Source organism: Neodiprion fabricii, chromosome 5, assembly GCF_021155785.1.
Source record: "Neodiprion fabricii isolate iyNeoFabr1 chromosome 5, iyNeoFabr1.1, whole genome shotgun sequence".
NCBI lineage: Eukaryota > Metazoa > Arthropoda > Insecta > Hymenoptera > Diprionidae > Neodiprion > Neodiprion fabricii.
The window spans coordinates 33,792,428-33,810,918 of NC_060243.1; the positions used below are offsets into that span (position 1 = coordinate 33,792,428).

At 38.3% G+C, this 18,491-nt stretch overlaps 1 protein-coding gene across 4 annotated transcripts in view; it reads left to right on the forward strand.

Moving 5' to 3' along the window:
• LOC124182521 (tyrosine-protein phosphatase 99A) overlaps positions 1-15,587 on the forward strand; it is a 299,728-nt gene extending 284,141 nt beyond the window's left edge. For 2 of the 4 annotated variants that reach the window (XM_046569912.1, XM_046569915.1), the window contains 13 exons: positions 4,991-5,191; positions 5,573-5,853; positions 5,938-6,194; positions 8,464-8,759; positions 9,738-9,958; positions 10,071-10,196; positions 10,277-10,452; positions 10,516-10,807; positions 10,887-11,058; positions 11,172-11,296; positions 11,379-11,656; positions 11,778-11,913; positions 13,813-15,587. In XM_046569912.1, coding sequence (XP_046425868.1) covers positions 4,991-5,191; positions 5,573-5,853; positions 5,938-6,194; positions 8,464-8,759; positions 9,738-9,958; positions 10,071-10,196; positions 10,277-10,452; positions 10,516-10,807; positions 10,887-11,058; positions 11,172-11,296; positions 11,379-11,656; positions 11,778-11,913; positions 13,813-14,289 — 3,038 coding nt within the window. In that variant the 3' untranslated portion in view covers positions 14,290-15,587. The remainder of the gene's footprint in view (positions 1-4,990; positions 5,192-5,572; positions 5,854-5,937; positions 6,195-8,463; positions 8,760-9,737; positions 9,959-10,070; positions 10,197-10,276; positions 10,453-10,515; positions 10,808-10,886; positions 11,059-11,171; positions 11,297-11,378; positions 11,657-11,777; positions 11,914-13,812) is intronic. The other 2 variants (XM_046569913.1, XM_046569914.1) reach the window with 2 other exon arrangements.
• Positions 15,588-18,491: the final 2,904 nt, after the last annotated feature.

The following is an 18,491-nucleotide window of genomic DNA, read 5'->3' on the forward strand; positions in this document are numbered from 1 at the left end:
CACTTGTGATTATACACGTGTATATAATTGTATATGTCCGTTAAATAACGATGTGAAAATATTTTTGTCAATTTCTGTAGACGATTTTGTGTGTTGTACGTGTATAAATTTCGTTTCGTGAGAACCAAATAACGAGGAAACAAAACAAATGAAAAAAACTACGACCACATGTATGCCAGCCAAATATCTGTTCATTTAATCATCAGTTCACCGTTTATACGTTAATGTGCAGGTGCACGTAAGCTTGGACTTTTTATTGCTATTATAAATGAAACTTATCGGCAGTAGCTTGACCTGTGTCAAGACATCTACAACCAATCGAGTTGAATTAAAATAAGTACGTCGTGCACATGAAAACGCAAAGGAAAGAATCCGAGCACAAGATGAACTTTTCCACAAGATATTCGATTCAATTTAGTGTACAGAAAAAAAAATCATCGCGCACTTTCAAATCTTGAAGGTCAAAGTTATGAAACGTAACATTTTAGTCAAGTTTGATGATAATGGGGTTCCAATTACATTTCATTGTTTAATACGTTTCAAGGTGATACGTCGATCTCATTTCTCTCTTTCACTTCATCTTCCCGTCTCCGCCCTTATTTTTTTTTATTTTATTTTTTTCTTCTTAATTCTATTGTTCACGGATGAACGCTTCGCTGCACGTGCGACTTAAACAACCGATAAGTGTTGTTGAGCATGATTAATGCGGTTCGAATACGTATACGCACAGACCTGCGTCCGTCCACGTGTAACGCAGGTTATGTTGACAATGAACGCGTATGACTCTCCGACTCTTCCGTCAGCCCGTAAAAGTATTATATATAAAAGACGAAATTGTTGTGACGATCAAGTCGTGCAGTTATAATGCAGACGTTATATATATATATATATATATATAACGTCTGCATTATAACTGCACGACTATATATATATCATTCGTGGAACCGTTTCCTGCCTCTTTTATTCCGACAAACTGAACAAAACAGGTCCGAATATATACCATAATCATCGTCATTTGCTTCGCAACTATAATATAAAACGCTTCGACTTGTACGGCGAGCGAAAAACGTTCGCGTCTTGAGCTGCTGACGGCATACGGGAGTTTTTCAACGATTCCCCTTTGCCTACTACGTAGGTACAGATGGGACGGTATTGCTTACATTGTGTTGGCACGGGGTCTCTGCCTACCGGCTTTGTTACCTTCGTCGCCATCATCGTTTCGAGTTTCGCATTAGGAACGCGCGAGCTGCGGGACTTGGGGGACGCACACACCGGCTCGTCAACCTCTTTATTAACGATATATGCGACGTACAGTCGGGTCCGAAACCTGCCGAAACATAGATTCAAATAGTGAAACTGAAGCTGGTCGAGTTTAAGCCAATTAAAAAACCGGCCGTGAGCCGGCAGCGACAAGTATATTAAAACACAGAATTTCAGCTATAATGATATATTCAATTGCGTAACAAGGAGGCAGACTCGGTCTTTTCGGGCCGAGTGTGAGTTTGCGATACGAGTCGGAGATGAGCCGAAGACGAATATTGCAAATACGCGAAGCGAAAAGACGTTGCCTTCTTGTTGCACATGATTCTTTATACTACAAGAGTGTGTTGCGCGTTTTCTCACTAAGCATGAAACTGAGGTTAGGGTCGCGTAATGTCAGATTTCTTCACGACAGCGCATGCGCGGAGTATAGAAAGGACCTGTTTCAACACTCCTAGGATTTAAAAGTAGTCTTTTCAGTACTCCGCTCACGCGCATTCGTAGACTCACTCGACTGTCACAGAAACAGGTACTTAGGTACGAAAAATATGCGCGAAAAACGCGTAAAACATGCTCACATTGTATAAACAACTTATTTGATCAACAGCGTTAGAGGAATCGTATGATTGCATTATTTTTTGTTTCATTATATTATTTTCACGAACAAAATGAACTAAGTATTGTGTTTCAGAAGAGGGTAAGTGGACAAAAATTATAAAATAATCTATAATTACTCCGACGTTGTTAATATAATGAAGTGTCCACAGTCGAAATTGAGTGTTTTGAAACTTTATCCTATAACAGAAGAAATATTTTTTTATAGTTAGATGTTAATTATAGATTCCTTCGTAAACCTTTGTTTTATCGCATTTACGTTCCAACATCTTTTTGTCATGACTGTACGTCGCATTATACATTTTTAAACACACACCAAGTCGCCTGCATCACATCCGAAGAATATAAATTATATCGCACGTATAGAAGAGACACGCGCAAACTGAGCATGATATCTGATGTTATAATCGATTGAAAATCAACGAGTCGAAACGAGAGCAAAAAAGAGATCTTTTTTTTTTTTTTTTTTGTTACACTGTCTAATCGCTCCGCTTTGTTTTTCGATTTACGTTATAATTAACGTTCAACGAGGCGTGAGAGCTGGAGAAACGATTAATTTATGTAAAGATGGACGTATTGCGTGTATATATATATATATATATATAATTATTATTCATATTTATTCAGCTGCTGGCGTTTTTCTCTCATTTCCGTGCGTAACAGGAAAACGAAACCGATAAGTTTTGCCGTTTTTATCTCTCTCTTGCAAGCAATAATTCTTGGCCGATTCAGCTCGTATAAGTAAAGTATCTCGAGTCTGTAAGACTGCAAGGATATTCTACCTGTTATTTAAACGCTGGATAAACAACTGGGTCAAATCAACACCGTATATAACGTATGCATGTACCTGCATAAGCGATAATACATTAGGCGCATGCACATATCAATTATACATAATATACACACACCGAGTGAATTCCTATAATCGTACGGCTCTAAAAATCACACAAGTACTTTGTACGCGTGCGATTTAATCAAAATGTCCGATATAAAAACGAGTTGCCAGACATGGACGTAAACATTCATTTTATTACCTTGTCGTTCATTAGCACATGATTTACATTTTTTTCGATGATTCTTTTCACACCTTGACGGAGAAATAAAATAAGCTAACTGGAATGAGGAGGAAATGATATTTTATCCATGTATACCTGTGTACAAATATATTTATTCCTCTTTTCTTAAATGCAGAATTTCTTCCCTTCCGGGGATTTGTCACTGCACGGGAATTCGACCGTAAAGTGCAGATCAGGTTAACAGCTTTTGAGTAAATAATCTTTAAAACCATAAGTACAGACGGTTCTTTTCGTCCAGGTAGAAAAAGATCTTTGAATCGATTATACGGTTGAAATTTTTCTTCATTCTTTACGCTATTTGTGGTTACAGTGATTTTGCCGATTATCTATTTGTGTACCGTAAAGAGTTCTACAGCGATGATTCATAAACTTCAATGGGATGATTACAAATTTACAACCCTGGACTCATATTTCTATAGAACGGTTGACACAAACCGACGACATAAGCGGTAAAACGGAAGTCGGAGGAATATTTTCAAGTTACGATAACATCGTTCACTGTCCACTTGATTTTATCTTTTGCATTTTTGTTTCTCCACTACTGCGAATCTATACATTATATTTAGGATATACTCTACTATCCTTATGAAATAAATAAAGTAGTTAGATACTTTTTATTTAAAATGCTCGAGAAATAATTTCACCGGAACAAAGTAAATTGACACCCTTACTTTCGAGGACGGTATCTCAGGTCGATCTCTCTGATTTTATTTCTTTTGTAATATGTTATAGTAGACTAAAAAGTAAGCACTTATTTTTTTTCATCTACTATTAAACACTTTAAAGGGGTGAAACCACCCTCCAAAGTGAGGCATATCAAGGGGCGATTTGAGAGTTTCACCCGCAAGAATATAATATTTTTTAACCAATCCATCTGGAAAAGTTCTGTCGTAACGAGAAATGAAAAATGTGATTTTATCAATAAAAAAAGAAACACTGCCAAATCGCCCTTTCACGTCCCTTACTTTCAAGGGTGGTTTCACCCCCTTAGAGTGTGTTGAACGGCAGATTAAAAAAAATACGTGTTGCTTGGCTTTTAGTCCACCATAACATATTACAAAAGAAATCAAATCGGAAACATCGACCTGGGATACCTTCCTTGTTAGTCATGCCTTTGCTTTGTGTTTTTTGTTCTTCATTCTGCTCGTTTTATAAATTAATGTTCGTCAATATCTTGGGTCGAATAGTATTCAACAAACTTGTACGCATGCTCACAGAGGCTAAGCGTCCCTTCACTTCCTGTGGAATACCGACAAACGATATATTGTGAATATGCCTACGTTCAGATACCCCGTATATAAACACGTATATATATATATATACGATGTAAAGAGAACAACTGCCCGCAGCAACTTTCACTGGCTGAAAAATCTTGGATTTATTTAACCTGCCACGCTTTTTCCCTGCTAATGCACCTTTGCAATGTAGACGGTCCTCTTCTCGTGTTCGTCGTCTTATTTTCTCTCCTCATCTTCTCTTTTTGTATCCGGTCAGTCACACTGATCCGGATTAACATCGGTGTGCGGATAACAAGATACACTCACTTTCATACGTGAATAAATAAACTTTTGATGATAATGACCTTGGATCATGTTACTACACAAAATTCATATCAAGCCGCACGATGCGATTACGCTGAGTAATCAACTTCAGGGTTGGTTAATGATACAGAGAATTCTTTGTATGCAAACAGATTAAACAACTCGGCGAATATCATTGAAACCGCAACGACGACGACGACGACGACCCGTAATCCAAGACGAGAGATCGAAATTCTTTCGTCGTGTAGTTTAATAAGAAGCTTCCGCTCATTGAGATAATGTAGGAGTGAAGGGTCGCAGATCATCAACCTCGCTACAGAGTCGGGCAGTAGAGTTTTAACATGACAAGAAAAAGTGTGAGGCTTTTTCTATGGGATTCAAAGGAGGAAACTTGCTGGATTCCCGATAATGGATCGCGCAACAATCTCGTGGATATTTTTTGGATTCTCAATTTGACAGTTCAGATATTTACAAAAGTTCTTTTCTCTCTTGTTACAGTGCCGACTAAACCTTTGAACTTGACCGTTCATCATGTCACCTCATCATCCATCGAACTGTCTTGGGCCAAACCTGAGAATGCCAACGGTATCGTAATGGGGTATCGGATCTACTACATGCATTCCAATTACACGGATGTGAAATCCCATAAGAACATGGACATGACGAATAGCAACATTTACTTCAACCTCAGCGATCTCAGTAAGAATCATTTGACCAATTGTATGTAAACATAACATTGTCATTTTACATTGGGTCTGACAGTTTCCCGTAAGAATCAATGTGAAATCACGAAAAATTCAAAAGTAAAATAACTTCGGTATGCTGCAGATAATCGCTTGGAAATTTTATACAGGTGGTTAAAATAAAAGCGAGAACAATTTGTATAATTTTCATTGATCTAACACGATTTGAACCTACACGCGGACGGGCTTTCTAAAAGAATTTAATCTCATGATCACTGCACATGATATTTTTGTCGTGATATGCGGCCGGGTTATAAGAAATGAGAAATAAGCAGCATGAGTAAACGAGTTGGTTTTAAATTCTAAATATAAACCCGGAGCTTCCTGGTTATTTCAGAACCGTACACAGAGTACAAGATATGGGTGAAGGCCTACACTTGGAAGAACGAAGGTGAACCATCGGACCACATTATTCACAAGACCGACATCGCCGGTCCATCGGCCCCGAATATACTGAATTTGACTTGCCAAGCACAGGACGTGATTTACTTCCAATGGCAGAGGCCTGGCCTCTTTTGGAACTCGATAGATTTCTACTACATACGATATCGCGTCGAGGGCACCAATGACTTCGAGGAAATCCCGATATCTGCCGACAAAGAGCACCTCGAGAGCGGAGTGAGTATATTCTCAGATCTAACTGATGTCGAGGCGACTACATAAGGTTTTCGATCATGAATATGTAATCGATTCTGATTCCAGACAACGATTCAAAACCTGTCCATGAACACCGTCTACGAGGTTACAGTTCGCGGTGCAACGCGAAGTGTAATCAATCCCAACGATATAATAGTCGGAGAAAGCTCACCGCGTAGGACGGTGTCGGTTGAACCAAATTGCGACAAAATACCACCATCGATGCGTCGGAGCAGCAAGGAATTCAGCGCCGGTGTTATAGCCGGAATGGTATGCGCCTGCTTCGCCGTGATGCTCGCCATTACATCCTTCGTGCTATGGAGGTAAGGAGAAAAGACACTCTTCTCCTCCTTGACCGTCATTATCGCCTATGTTCGAGGTCAAACCCTTTATGTAAGTTTCGTACCAACTGTCTAAGAAATACCTATATTGTTATGGAATTATTTTATTAGCGAATGCCGCCCTGCTCGGTAACGCCATCGTGTAGGATACAAAAACCACGGGGTTTAGAAGAATGATGCAACGTCACAACAATTAATCTCCACCGATCTAGGGTATTTTGGCGCCGTTGGTACCGAACTTACTCAAGTGCAGTCCAGCGCGAGACATTTTTTTAGAGAAAAAAGCTGCACTCCTAGGCACACCATGTATACTCACACCACGGTCCATTTGGACTTTCGGTTAATGTCTTCTTCGAACACTTCTCGGGTACACTTGATTCTAATGATTCCTAACCTAAAGCTCATTGTTTCCTAGCGCCAAACCTGCGAAACTTGAAGCGTAGCACAAACTCAACGAACTGACATCGCCTTGATAGATCATGCTTTAGAACATAATTGAGGTTGAAGTTAGTAACGTTACTTGAACGATGCATGTTCAGAAAAAATCTTCACTTGGACCCTTAGGGTTTTTTGAAATTCAAGTATCAAATGATAACAAAGAAAACATGTTCATAATTTGAAAAGTCAACTGCCCGAAAATCGTTCTAAAATTGTACAATAACTGTTTTTTCCATGATGTTTCGTTTCGTCACGTTAACGTTCCTACGATTGTACGTCCAACAGGGTGTCCAGTCATCATGGAATTCTCATGGAATTTGATGCCCTCTGGAAAAAACCTAGAAATCTCATGGAATTGCATGTCGTGTCTGGAATCTTGTAAACTTGAGTCTAGGTTCATACAAATTTAGCCAAATCTTAAAAATTGTCGTTAAAACTCTGAACTCCTGGAAAAATTTTGACTATCAATCACACCTGTATCTATCTCGATACTATCAAAAAGAACTAATCTTGTTCATATTTTTATTGCATTTTCATTCATCGTGTACTTGAAGTCGACCTAGAAAAATCTTAAATTTTATATGGAAAATCTGGAATTCTCATGGAATTACGTTTTGACAAACAACTGGACACCCTGGTCCAAGGCAAAATGCTCAAGGCAATGAGTTCCGTGATAGTCGCAGTTCAAGTTGGAATCCAGGCAGCTTACAACTATACTAGACTTATACCAGACCCTCGGAGTGAAGTAATCCCGCAATTACCGAGAATAGATCAAAGTTGTAATACACTGCAAATGATCCGTCTAGTTAAGTACTGAAATGATCAGAAATCGCGAACCATTCCGCTGCCAGAATCGCATGTAACTCCGCGGTGGTAAAAATGCCAACTATATTAACGCCAAGGCTTTCCGAAGCTACGCGGAACAGGCACAGCGTGTGGGTTTCTCTGCCGAGAGGAGAAGCCACTTATGTGCCATTGGTAGAATTCACGGAAAGCTTGTACCAATAAAATTGCTCGCTTGGTACTCGCGGACCATTCATGGTCTTGGGAAGTAAACTCTCAGTCTTGGCTTATTGCTCGAAACGTAAAGCTAAGTCAGTCAAGTGGCGTGCCCACGGTGAGTGCAAGTCTTACGATTTTGAACTGCTAGGCTTTAGTCTTCCTTATAGACTGCGGAACACGTAGTTTCGCAGAAACGGTAACGCCCATTCTGCCTGGATTGATGTCAGTATTTAGAATTTGCGGTACGGTTTACCGATATATGCGAGAATCAGTTCACCTTGGAGGTCACACAACAGACAGACGAATCGACACTAATTAAGGAATTAAGCCCGGATGGCGATGGATTCGAGTTAGCCCGATTAGAATCGTGGAACAAGTGTGTGGGACTTGAGAAAGTGAACCATCAGCTTGCATGGAGAGGAGGGAGGATGCGAGAATACTTGTCCCGAGATCGAGACACCTTTGATTGTATCAAAAACATTCACACATACGTATAAGATAACCGCTCCTTTGCGTTGATACGATAATGTGCTTTTATCTGACAGTGCGATAAGTTCAACCGTGATAAATGCAGTGGGATTTTTTCGTCAGTCCTTACTTATAAGCGAGCTATAACAGACCCCCGAGACCGTGAGAACTGTATTATCGTCAATAATTATTTACGATGAAACAATTGATGTGAGTTACTTATATTCCTGTTGTTAGAATAAGTAGAATAGAGAAAAGAAATTTCCGTGCTTCTTGACCATCAGCGATGTATGAAATGTAATATAGAGATGCTTGAAAACGTTGGAAAATATTAATTGAACAGGCCATGTCTCAGGCCGATGTTTAGAAAATGCTTTCACACCGCTTACTACTACCTTGACGACCCACCGAGGAACGTTCCCACTCTACAAGACTGGGAGAACACCGAGCAGGATGGGGAACGAACCGCTGTCGCGGTACAGAATTTTGCCCAACATGTTGCGGCCCTGCATGCCGACGGGGATATCGGGTTCAGTAAGGAGTACGAGCTCATTCAATCCGAGACCGGGGATTACACGGTGGAAAATTCACAGTACGCGGAGAACAAGACTAAAAATCGTTACCTGAACATTCTCGCATGTAAGTGTGAAAAATTGATGGTGAAATAGGAATTATCTGCAGACCCTAACGCAAGGTTTAAGGGGGGACTCCGGTGAAATTTTGATAATAGCGAGTTTCCGTCTTTGAAACTTCTAAAAAAGATGTCATCAAAAATTCCTTCCAACACGATTTAGATTATGGTAGTATATGTTCTAAAAAAAAATTTCAATCTTCTGCTATGAAAGTGTCATTTCAAAAATGAAAAACTCGGTGCTATCGAAACTTCACCGGAGACCCCATTAAATGAATATCCGAATGTAATTGGTCAATGAAATAAAAGTTTTTTTTCTCTGTATGCAGTACTTATACAGTACTATGAGGTATATGGAATATGTTTCCAAAGTTCATATTATCGAATTCATAAAATTTTGGAAATTAGAGACCCTTTGATGAGACGAAATTTGATACAAATTAAGTCATTATTTGCATATCAAACCGGCTCGTTGGATCATTTTGAATTTTGAGAATCTGATATCGCATTCGGGTTTAGCGATCTGAAGATTCTGTGTACTGAAATCCAAGTGTAGTTTTGAACACTTGTTTTCAACGCATCTTTAATACAAAACGTTCATTTCAATTCAAAGACTTGTTTCTTTGTTTTTTTTTTTTCAAAACTGCATTTGTCAGAATGACGTGAAGGATAACTCAATAAGCAATCCTTCGAACGAATTTCAAAAAGTATAATTTGATTCCTTACAGTTTTCTTCAAGGGTTATACCGTAATCGTTGTAACTTTATTTTGCATTTATATATTTTTTTCAATTGAAACAATATCATTTTTCTTCAGATCGCTGCAATTGCTTCAATTTTCTGTATTTTCATTTGAAAGTTGATATTATAAAAAAATCTAAAACAGGCATACTTCGTCTAATTCGAGGATGCCTTTTTGCATCTTCCAAAAAAAAAAGTTTTACACTGGACTCCCCCCTTGTAAACACATGGAATAAACCTTTTCAGATGATCATACTCGGGTACAATTGCTATCTTGCGGAGGCGGTCCGCCAAAAAAGGGTCAGGACTATGTTAACGCGAATTACATCGACGGTTGGCAACGCTCTCGAGCTTACATCGGTACTCAAGGACCATTGCCGCCGACATTCGACGCTTTTTGGCGAATGGTCTGGGAGCAGCGGGTGTCCATCATTGTTATGATAACGAATCTAGTCGAGCGCGGACGTGTAAGTTGATTAATAAACGCATACAAAGTCATTCATATCTTTATCACCTCTGGGGATAAAACGTCCGAGAGCTTACCGCTCATCTATAATTTACTTGCCCCCATTTTTCCAGCGAAAATGTGACATGTACTGGCCTAAGGAGGGCACGGAAACTTACGGACACATTCAGGTGACTCTCATGAGAGAAGACATCATGGCCACGTACACCGTTCGCACTCTTCACATTCGACATTTGAAGGTATATGTCTATATAAGAATTTATAGGTTCTAGTAGACGACGTAAACGAAACTACGAAACTGTAATGTTAAAACTCCAAGCAGATTAAGAAGAAGAAAAGCGGCACCAATATGGGGGAGAGGACTGTTCTTCAGTATCACTACACCGGTTGGCCAGATCATGGGGTGCCGGATCACCCGCTACCAGTTCTCAGCTTCGTGCGAAAGTCATCGAACGCCAACCCGCCGGATGCTGGTCCGATCATCGTTCATTGCAGGTAAGTTGAAGTTTGAAACTATAGCAGGCCAGTTGTTCAATAGCGAACTTTGATTCTCCACAGCGCCGGAGTCGGTCGCACGGGAACTTACATAGTGATCGACGCGATGTTGAAGCAAGCTAAAAGCAAGGGGGAGATAAACGTGTTTGGATTTTTGAAACACATTCGAACCCAGCGAAATTTTTTAGTGCAAACCGAAGAACAGTACATATTCATTCACGACGCTCTTCAGGAGGCTATAGAGAGTGGAGAAACTAACATCGAGGCCAACAGCCTGCTTCAGCACGTGCGGGACATGCTGTGTCCGAATAACAACAAGACCGATCCGTGGAACTCGCTTGACGCTCAGTACAAGGTAAGTACATGCATTTACATGAAAAATGTAGCATCGGTTCGACTCGACTTTTCATCTCTCTTTCGCCGTTCACTTACAGCTGGTCACATCATGGAAGCCAAAAGATTTCAATCTAGTCTCGGCCACAAAGCCCTGCAACGCGGTCAAAAATCGGAACATGGAGGCTTTGCCAATTGAAAATGCAAGAGTCCATTTGACTCCGAAGCCTGGAATTGATGGAAGCGATTACATCAATGCTACTTGGCTCGCTGGTGTGTATGGCTCCTCTTGGCTGAATGTTATACAGGCGTGTGGAAGAAAAGTGATACACAACACATTTCAAACATTCGATGGAATACAACTTAATCTGTGATCTTTGTTTCAGGATTCCAACGTAACCGGGAGTTCATTTTGACTCAGCATCCTATGGAAAACACTATTATGGAATTCTGGCAAATGGTCTGGGACCACAATGCTCAAACAATTGTAATGCTAACGCACTGCGAAGAGGTTTGTCTCATCTTGCAAACGCTTCTTCAAGTATCTCATAATAGCGGAAAAAAGCAAATCTTAACCCGATTTTCACCGTCAGGACTATCCGGAATTCTGGCCTACCGAGGGTAAGGACTTGGAGTCTGAAACATTTCGAGTGAGACTCTGCGGGATCAAGGAAACAGTGAATGGCGTTGTTTTGCGGGAAGTTGCCGTTCGCTCATTGCAGGACGACTACGAGCTGAGCGCGAGGATTGTCCAGGGTCCTCTAGATCAGGGTGGTCCCTGGCCTCACAACAACAACCCGAAACTATTCGTCAACGTTGTGCAAGATTTTCACCGTGATTATCAGAACGGTCCAATTATCGTGATGGATAGGTAAGAAGAGCGGTTAAAATGGTTGAAGTGGGCACTTTTGAGAGAAACTAAGAATAATTATAACGCGACAGAAAGAACGATGTCACGATTTTCAGTTTCTTTATTGATCCCATTTCGGCAGATACGGTGGAATCGAGGGTGGGCTCTTCGTCATCCTAACGACGCTGAACAAGCAGCTAGAATTCGAACAAACGGCCGACATTTACATGTCTGCAAAATTACTCTATATGAAACGGCCGGGAATCTTCAGATCTAAGGTAACATTTACACTTACTTGACAACGCATTTTCACATACGGGCAGGTTAATAATGTGTCGATACAATAATAGAACAAAATAGAGGTTTGTGACGTGCAGCCGAAGCTATTCAAATTTCTAAATTTAATAATAAAGTCCCTGTGACACAGAAAATCAATTTTAAATCTAGTCACTTACACCTATGGAAACTTCCACATTGCTTACACGGGGTTACACAGATTCCAGGCAACTTTGGAATGTTATTACTCTACATAACATTACGTTACGACTGGAACAAAATTCTGAGACAAAATTTAACAATTCAGAAATAGACTCCAATATTAGTTTTAGCAAAAAACGATGGAAGATCTGGGAGAAATTCTTGAAGCAAAAAAAGCAAAACAATACGCAATACGTAGATGGGGTCTCTGAGAGGCCAAAGTTTTTTCTAGTAAGTTACTAGGGTTAAAACGCTAAATTTCAAGTGTTAACGTAACACCTGTTTAATAAAACAGTGTCAGAGAAATTACATTATTCTGCAATTTTTTTACTGAAAAATCTATACGGTTTAACCGATTCTATTGAAAAACGTTGTAAATTAATGGCCTTACAAACCACCTGAGCCATATTTCGTCATCAGCTCGTCAGTTGAGTAAAAAAAAAAACCGATATGTATGTACCTCCATAATAGTATACAGACAATTAATTTATTATCCAACAAGCAATAGAAGAGAGTTCATATACAACAGAGAATTCATTTACGACTAAAATGAGGTATTGTAGTAAAGGGTTCTCAACCTCCAGGGTATATATTAATGTTTTTCGTTATCGTAGGTCAGACGGAGAAAAAAAAATTCTCGTTTACATTTCGGCCCTTTGAGGGGGGCCCTTCTCAGAACTGTCAAGTATATTTTTTATTTACAATCAAATTAACTTTCAAATATAATCTGAACGTCAATGCAAAAAAATACAAATCATTGACGTATACCTACATTAGTAGGAAGGGTTCTCAACCTCCAGACTATACGTATAATAACGTTTTTCAGTGTCGTACATCGAAGAAGATTTTTCTTAATTTAAATTTTACGTATGCAAATATAAGTATAGAAGGATTTGTATATTCTTTGCTCGCATCGTTACAGTTTGTATTTAAAAATGCTGATTGTAAACAAAATATATTTTCGTTCGTGTGAGGAGAGCCCCCCTCAAAGGGTGGAAACGTAAATGAGAATATTGTTTCTCTAAAATTTCTTCGACCTGCGACAGCGAAAAATGTTATTATATATTTACATTAGGTACACGTACAAATGAATTGATAAAAAAACACGGCCAATCAGAACCAAATCATATCCAGAAGAGAACAGCAACGTCATCAACTATAATGGCAATATAATTGAAAACATCAGTACGGTAGTCATGGTACCGAAAGATCCAGACAAATAGAAGTGTTTGTCGACTAATTTTCTCGTAACGATGTTGCAAAGTTTATTTCGTTGCTGCAATTGTTCGATGCAGGTAGACAAGAATAACGAACATAACCTAGTTATATCGTCATCATAGTTGACAACCTAGCTATTCTTTCCTGGACATGATTTGGTTCTAATTGAACGTGTTTTTTCTGAATTAATTTTTACGTACGCCTAATGTGAGTATACTTAATGATTTTTTTGTATTTTTTCGCATCGACGTTCCGATTACATTTGAAAGCTAATCTGATTGTAAGAACAAAATATACCTCACAGTTCTGAGGACAGACTTCTTAAACCTTCTGTCCGACCAACGATACCGAAAATAATTAACGAAACGAGGTATTGTTCCTCATATTTGGCAAAGCAGTGCTGATTTGAGGTTAAAAAAAAATGGCAGAATAATTCGATCTTTACCACGTTGGTTGTACAACGAAATTTTTTTACCTGAAAGGAGGACTACATCCTGCTGTACCAATGCCTGGAGTCGATGTTGTCACCGAAAACGCAAGCGGAACCGGACCTCTACATGACGGCGAACGGTCACGTGACGTCGATGAGCGAGGGAAACGAGGCGCACCTCCACCACCATCACCACCACCACCAAACAAGCAGAGAAAACTCGATGCAGCACATACCCTCGGAATTTTCGGCGAAGACCCCGATCCGGGAGTACACGACGAGCATAGAGATGACCGAATACCCCCCGGAGTACGTCGCCAACAGCGTGAACGAGAGGATTTCGAACCACGTTAACGAGCACGGGGCGTTAACCGGGTCTGTTCGAAACTCGACAGCCGCCGGGGCGAATCCGTTGAGGAATTCAAATATCTCGCAGGGCTCGGCTGAGCTCAACGGCTACGTTTCGAACGGCAGCACGCGCGTACCTCCCGAGGGGATGGAATCGACCTGCGTAATCGTACCGCCATGATCCAAAGCCATGGTTCGTTGCCAAGGCGCGACGACTACTCATCGTTCCGAAATGTTGTAACGGACGCTTCGGCTGGCAGGTGTAGATTTTTAAACAAAGAACGCTGTTTCCTCTCCGCGAGAAACAAGTGAAATTATGCTGACGCGTCGGATTCGTCGACGAACGACGAAACTAGAGACAGTCGCGTTGATGGACGCGCACGGCTAGATTTTAAACTCGCGAAGACAACGAACGGCGTCCAATTTTCAGACTGACGATGAAGTGCGCGAGGATTTCCATAAATCCCGCGAAACTTTCTCTGCTATGATCAATGATCGACTGACTGGCCAGAGTTGCCGATGTTTCGCTGTTTCATTGTGCAGCACACCTCGTCGTAACTCGCGAGGATTCTTGCCCGAATGACCAGGCGAAATGGATTCGTTCGACGTTGTTTGACACGAATTGGAAAATGTGCACAACCATCACGGCGTGTGTATAAACAACTGCAACGTATCGCGACGGAGAAAGACGTGATTCGAGAACGAGATGTTGATATTTCTGGGAATGAATGAATCGACCACGGCAGCCAATCAACCATAAACTGTGAGACTAGAGATTTGGAACTCGTGAAAATATCTTCCGCACAACAACAGTGGACGCTTGGATTGAGAATCGGTTCCGTTGTCGATTGTTTTATCGTGTAAACGAATGTTTAGTAATAATATAGGGAAACTGTCGACATCGATGGTATTATACGAACTAAATTCTCGTTTTCGTTTTCTTCCCTCTCGTTGGACGCATAGAAAAAAAAAAACAAGTATAATGAATACGGAATCGTAAAATTGGACACACGAAAGATTACAAGTAAAGCAAAGTAACGAACTTTCCTGATATACATTTTACCTCTATTTTTACATCAACTGCATTCTTACAAACTTCATATCGTGGCAACTACACGTATGCGTATACTCGAATTAAGTTGCATATGAATTAACATCGATGAATACACGTAACTTTATCGCGGATCAAAGAACATCAAGTGACTTTTCGTTCCAAGTACACAATATTATCAAACGAATTGATTCGGAATAGATTCGTGTTCCCTTAGAAGCACTCGAATTCCCAAATTGGTTACAAACCGCACGCCCGTTAACGTCGTGATAGTGAATTGCGTTCCGATTCACCAAGTTGCCAAAGAACAATTAAATCATCAATCGAATTTCAATCGATTGTCATAGTTATAATATGTAATTAATCGTGCGCATCGTTGTAATAATAATTAATCGAATCAATTGTGTTTTTTTTTTTTTTTTTTTTTATTTATTTTTAAAAATTTTTTTTTCAAAGTAATCATTATTAGCTAATTATATTTTCACGGCGGTACGCATTGAAAATTTACGTTGAGAGAAAAGCGAAAGAAACGAAGATTAAAGGAAGAAAGAAAGAAGGTTGCATGCGTGCACGCAAGCTCTGTGTGTTGTATATAAATATGTACCACGTATCTATATCTGTTTCTCATTCTCTCTCTCTCTCTCTCTCTATCTCTTTCACTCATTTATATAAATATGTATATAGATTTCTAAGAAAAAAATTCGGGAGCAGCTGCGGTAATCAGCGTGCAAAGTTCTCATCCCAATTATCATACCTACACAGGACGATACGCGTGCAGTTTATTTGAAGTAAATATGCTGCGCCTGCAGCTGCCACACTGCAGCCTGTGTATGTACATAAAAATCTATACATACGTCTATATAATATAATTTACGTAGGCCGTCGAATGTATTCATGTATGATAGTGTTTTGTACATACAGTGTGAGTGACTATTATATACATATAAAATAATTTTAAATAAAAGTAATAAACAAATAGTGATAAATTTAAGTAAAAAATTTAGAATGTATGATTGACTACGTACGTTTATTATGTATATGTACATTGTACATACCTATACATGTATACGTCTAAACTGCTTGGTTACTGTTTTTAAAATTTCAACGATTTTTCATAATCAAATTGCGATTATACTTTTATTTAAAAATTCCTAGTCGGCGTATTATAATAATAATAATAACGGTAATAATAACAACGATAACAATCGTTTTATTGTTACAGAATATTGTACATCGCTATTTATGTTATTAAATTCTTATCAAATTTGTCTCATAATTAATTTTATTTTGTGATAAATTTTTCAACTCTCTTTTCGTTCACAATGAAAAACGATTTGATTCTTCGGATTTTTTCAATTTAGGTATGAAAAAAAGATTGTTGTAAAGCTTCTCGTGAAACAATTTCTAATAAAAACAAAGCTGCAAGTGAAGAAGCTTCTATGAAACACAAAAAGAAAATTGAAAAAATTGAAAAAAATATATAGTAAGATGTAAACACTCTAAAATTCAAACTAAGTTTTGATGTTATTATTAAATTTTTACGGGAGTTTAAAGAAAAATTGATGTAAAATTGTATAACTTATATAACATGTAAGTATGATATACCTAATATGTATAACTTTGATAAATTTAAATGAGATTTAATCTAATCTATGCAATTTGAACGAAATATTTATGGAAAATGAGGCTATATATATATTAGACCTGTCCTTAAGAAGGGCAAAATCGAATTTTAATGGTCTCACCCCCCACATTGGTTCGAAATAATTCAAAAAAAACGTCCGAATTTTAAAAAACTTTTCACTCCATACTTACCCGTGCCTAGGAAGCCTTACTTTTTCCCATAAGATAAGCCATGGTTTTTCGGGATTTTTAATCGTTTTTTTACCGCTGCCGTAATTATCAGCTAAAAAATCGCTGATTCTCAGAAAATGTTGACAGTTGTGTTACCTTTTTGTCCAATTTTTTGGAAGTCGATACAAGCATTTTTGGGCTACATTTTGAGTATATATATATATATATATATATATGTAGACCTGGAATGTCTTGAACGGTTTTTTTTTTGTTCCAAAAGATATTATTATTATCATTGTTATCATTAAATAATCGAGTTCAATTCATGCGGGATTGTATTAATCATCGTAGACTCGATTGTACTTCGCTTTTCTACCAAATCATTGACATCGTCACAACACCGTATCATTTTCTTCGTTTTATAACGGTCTTGAAGTAAATTTTTACTCTTTCAATCGCTCGTAATTGGATACAACAATGAATGTGGGTGGAGGAAAAGTTAATGTCTTTAACAAAACAAGAAAATGCCAAGGTGAAAAAAAAAAAATTTACAATTATACATTTCAAGTACCGCCCATGTTCGAAACTCGTTATGAAAGACAACGTATATTGCATATTTTCTATTTGTTGCGAAGCATATGCCCATACACACACAAACACATAAATATAACAATAAATCACCGATGCAAAATGCGTAGAGACAGCATTTAATCGAGCCAGTCGAAGAAATAGAGACTCAAATTTTTTTTATACGACATTGTACTCTACGGCACACGTTATGTTGATTGTTGTAATTACTATATAATAATAGAATAATATATAGAGAAATTAATAACAATGTGAACGTAGGCGTTAATTATTATATAGATAAATGAAGGATATAGAAATTCTATTGTGGTGTCGTCGGTAAGATAATTTCAAATTTTATAACACACAAACATACGTGGATTATAACTTTTCTTGTGTTATAATTCGACAATATTATTTGCTTTCTATTTGAAAAAAAAAATTTTTTTTTTTTTCTCTTCCTCATCTTTCTACCCATCGTTTACTTGTAATTTTCAAATTTCATTTTACTCACAACGAATCCTCACACGTCTGTCGTACGACGATTTAGTTACAATCTGAAATTTGAACTACGAATTAAGGATTCAACAAATGGGCATTTAATTTATGAAAATACGTGCATTTCCGGATCGAAGCCTCAGACTAGATTCACGTTTTCATGCATTCCGACATTTACTTCAAACTCAAAATATATTCTGAGGATAATGTGAAGCAGAAATAAGAAAAAAAAAAGAAAAAAAATTACAAAACGTTCACATTATCGAAGAGTTTCTATGTTGATGTCACACTATTCCAGCCGAGGGGAGGTGCTTTCGAAGACTGAAAAACAAAAAAAAAAAAAAAAAAAGAAATGAAAAGAAAAAGAAATACAGAATTCTTTGCTAATTAATTAAATCAATTACTTATCGTTTTATAAATGTAACATAAAGGAGAGAGAACAACAAAAAAAAAAACATATATATAAATATATA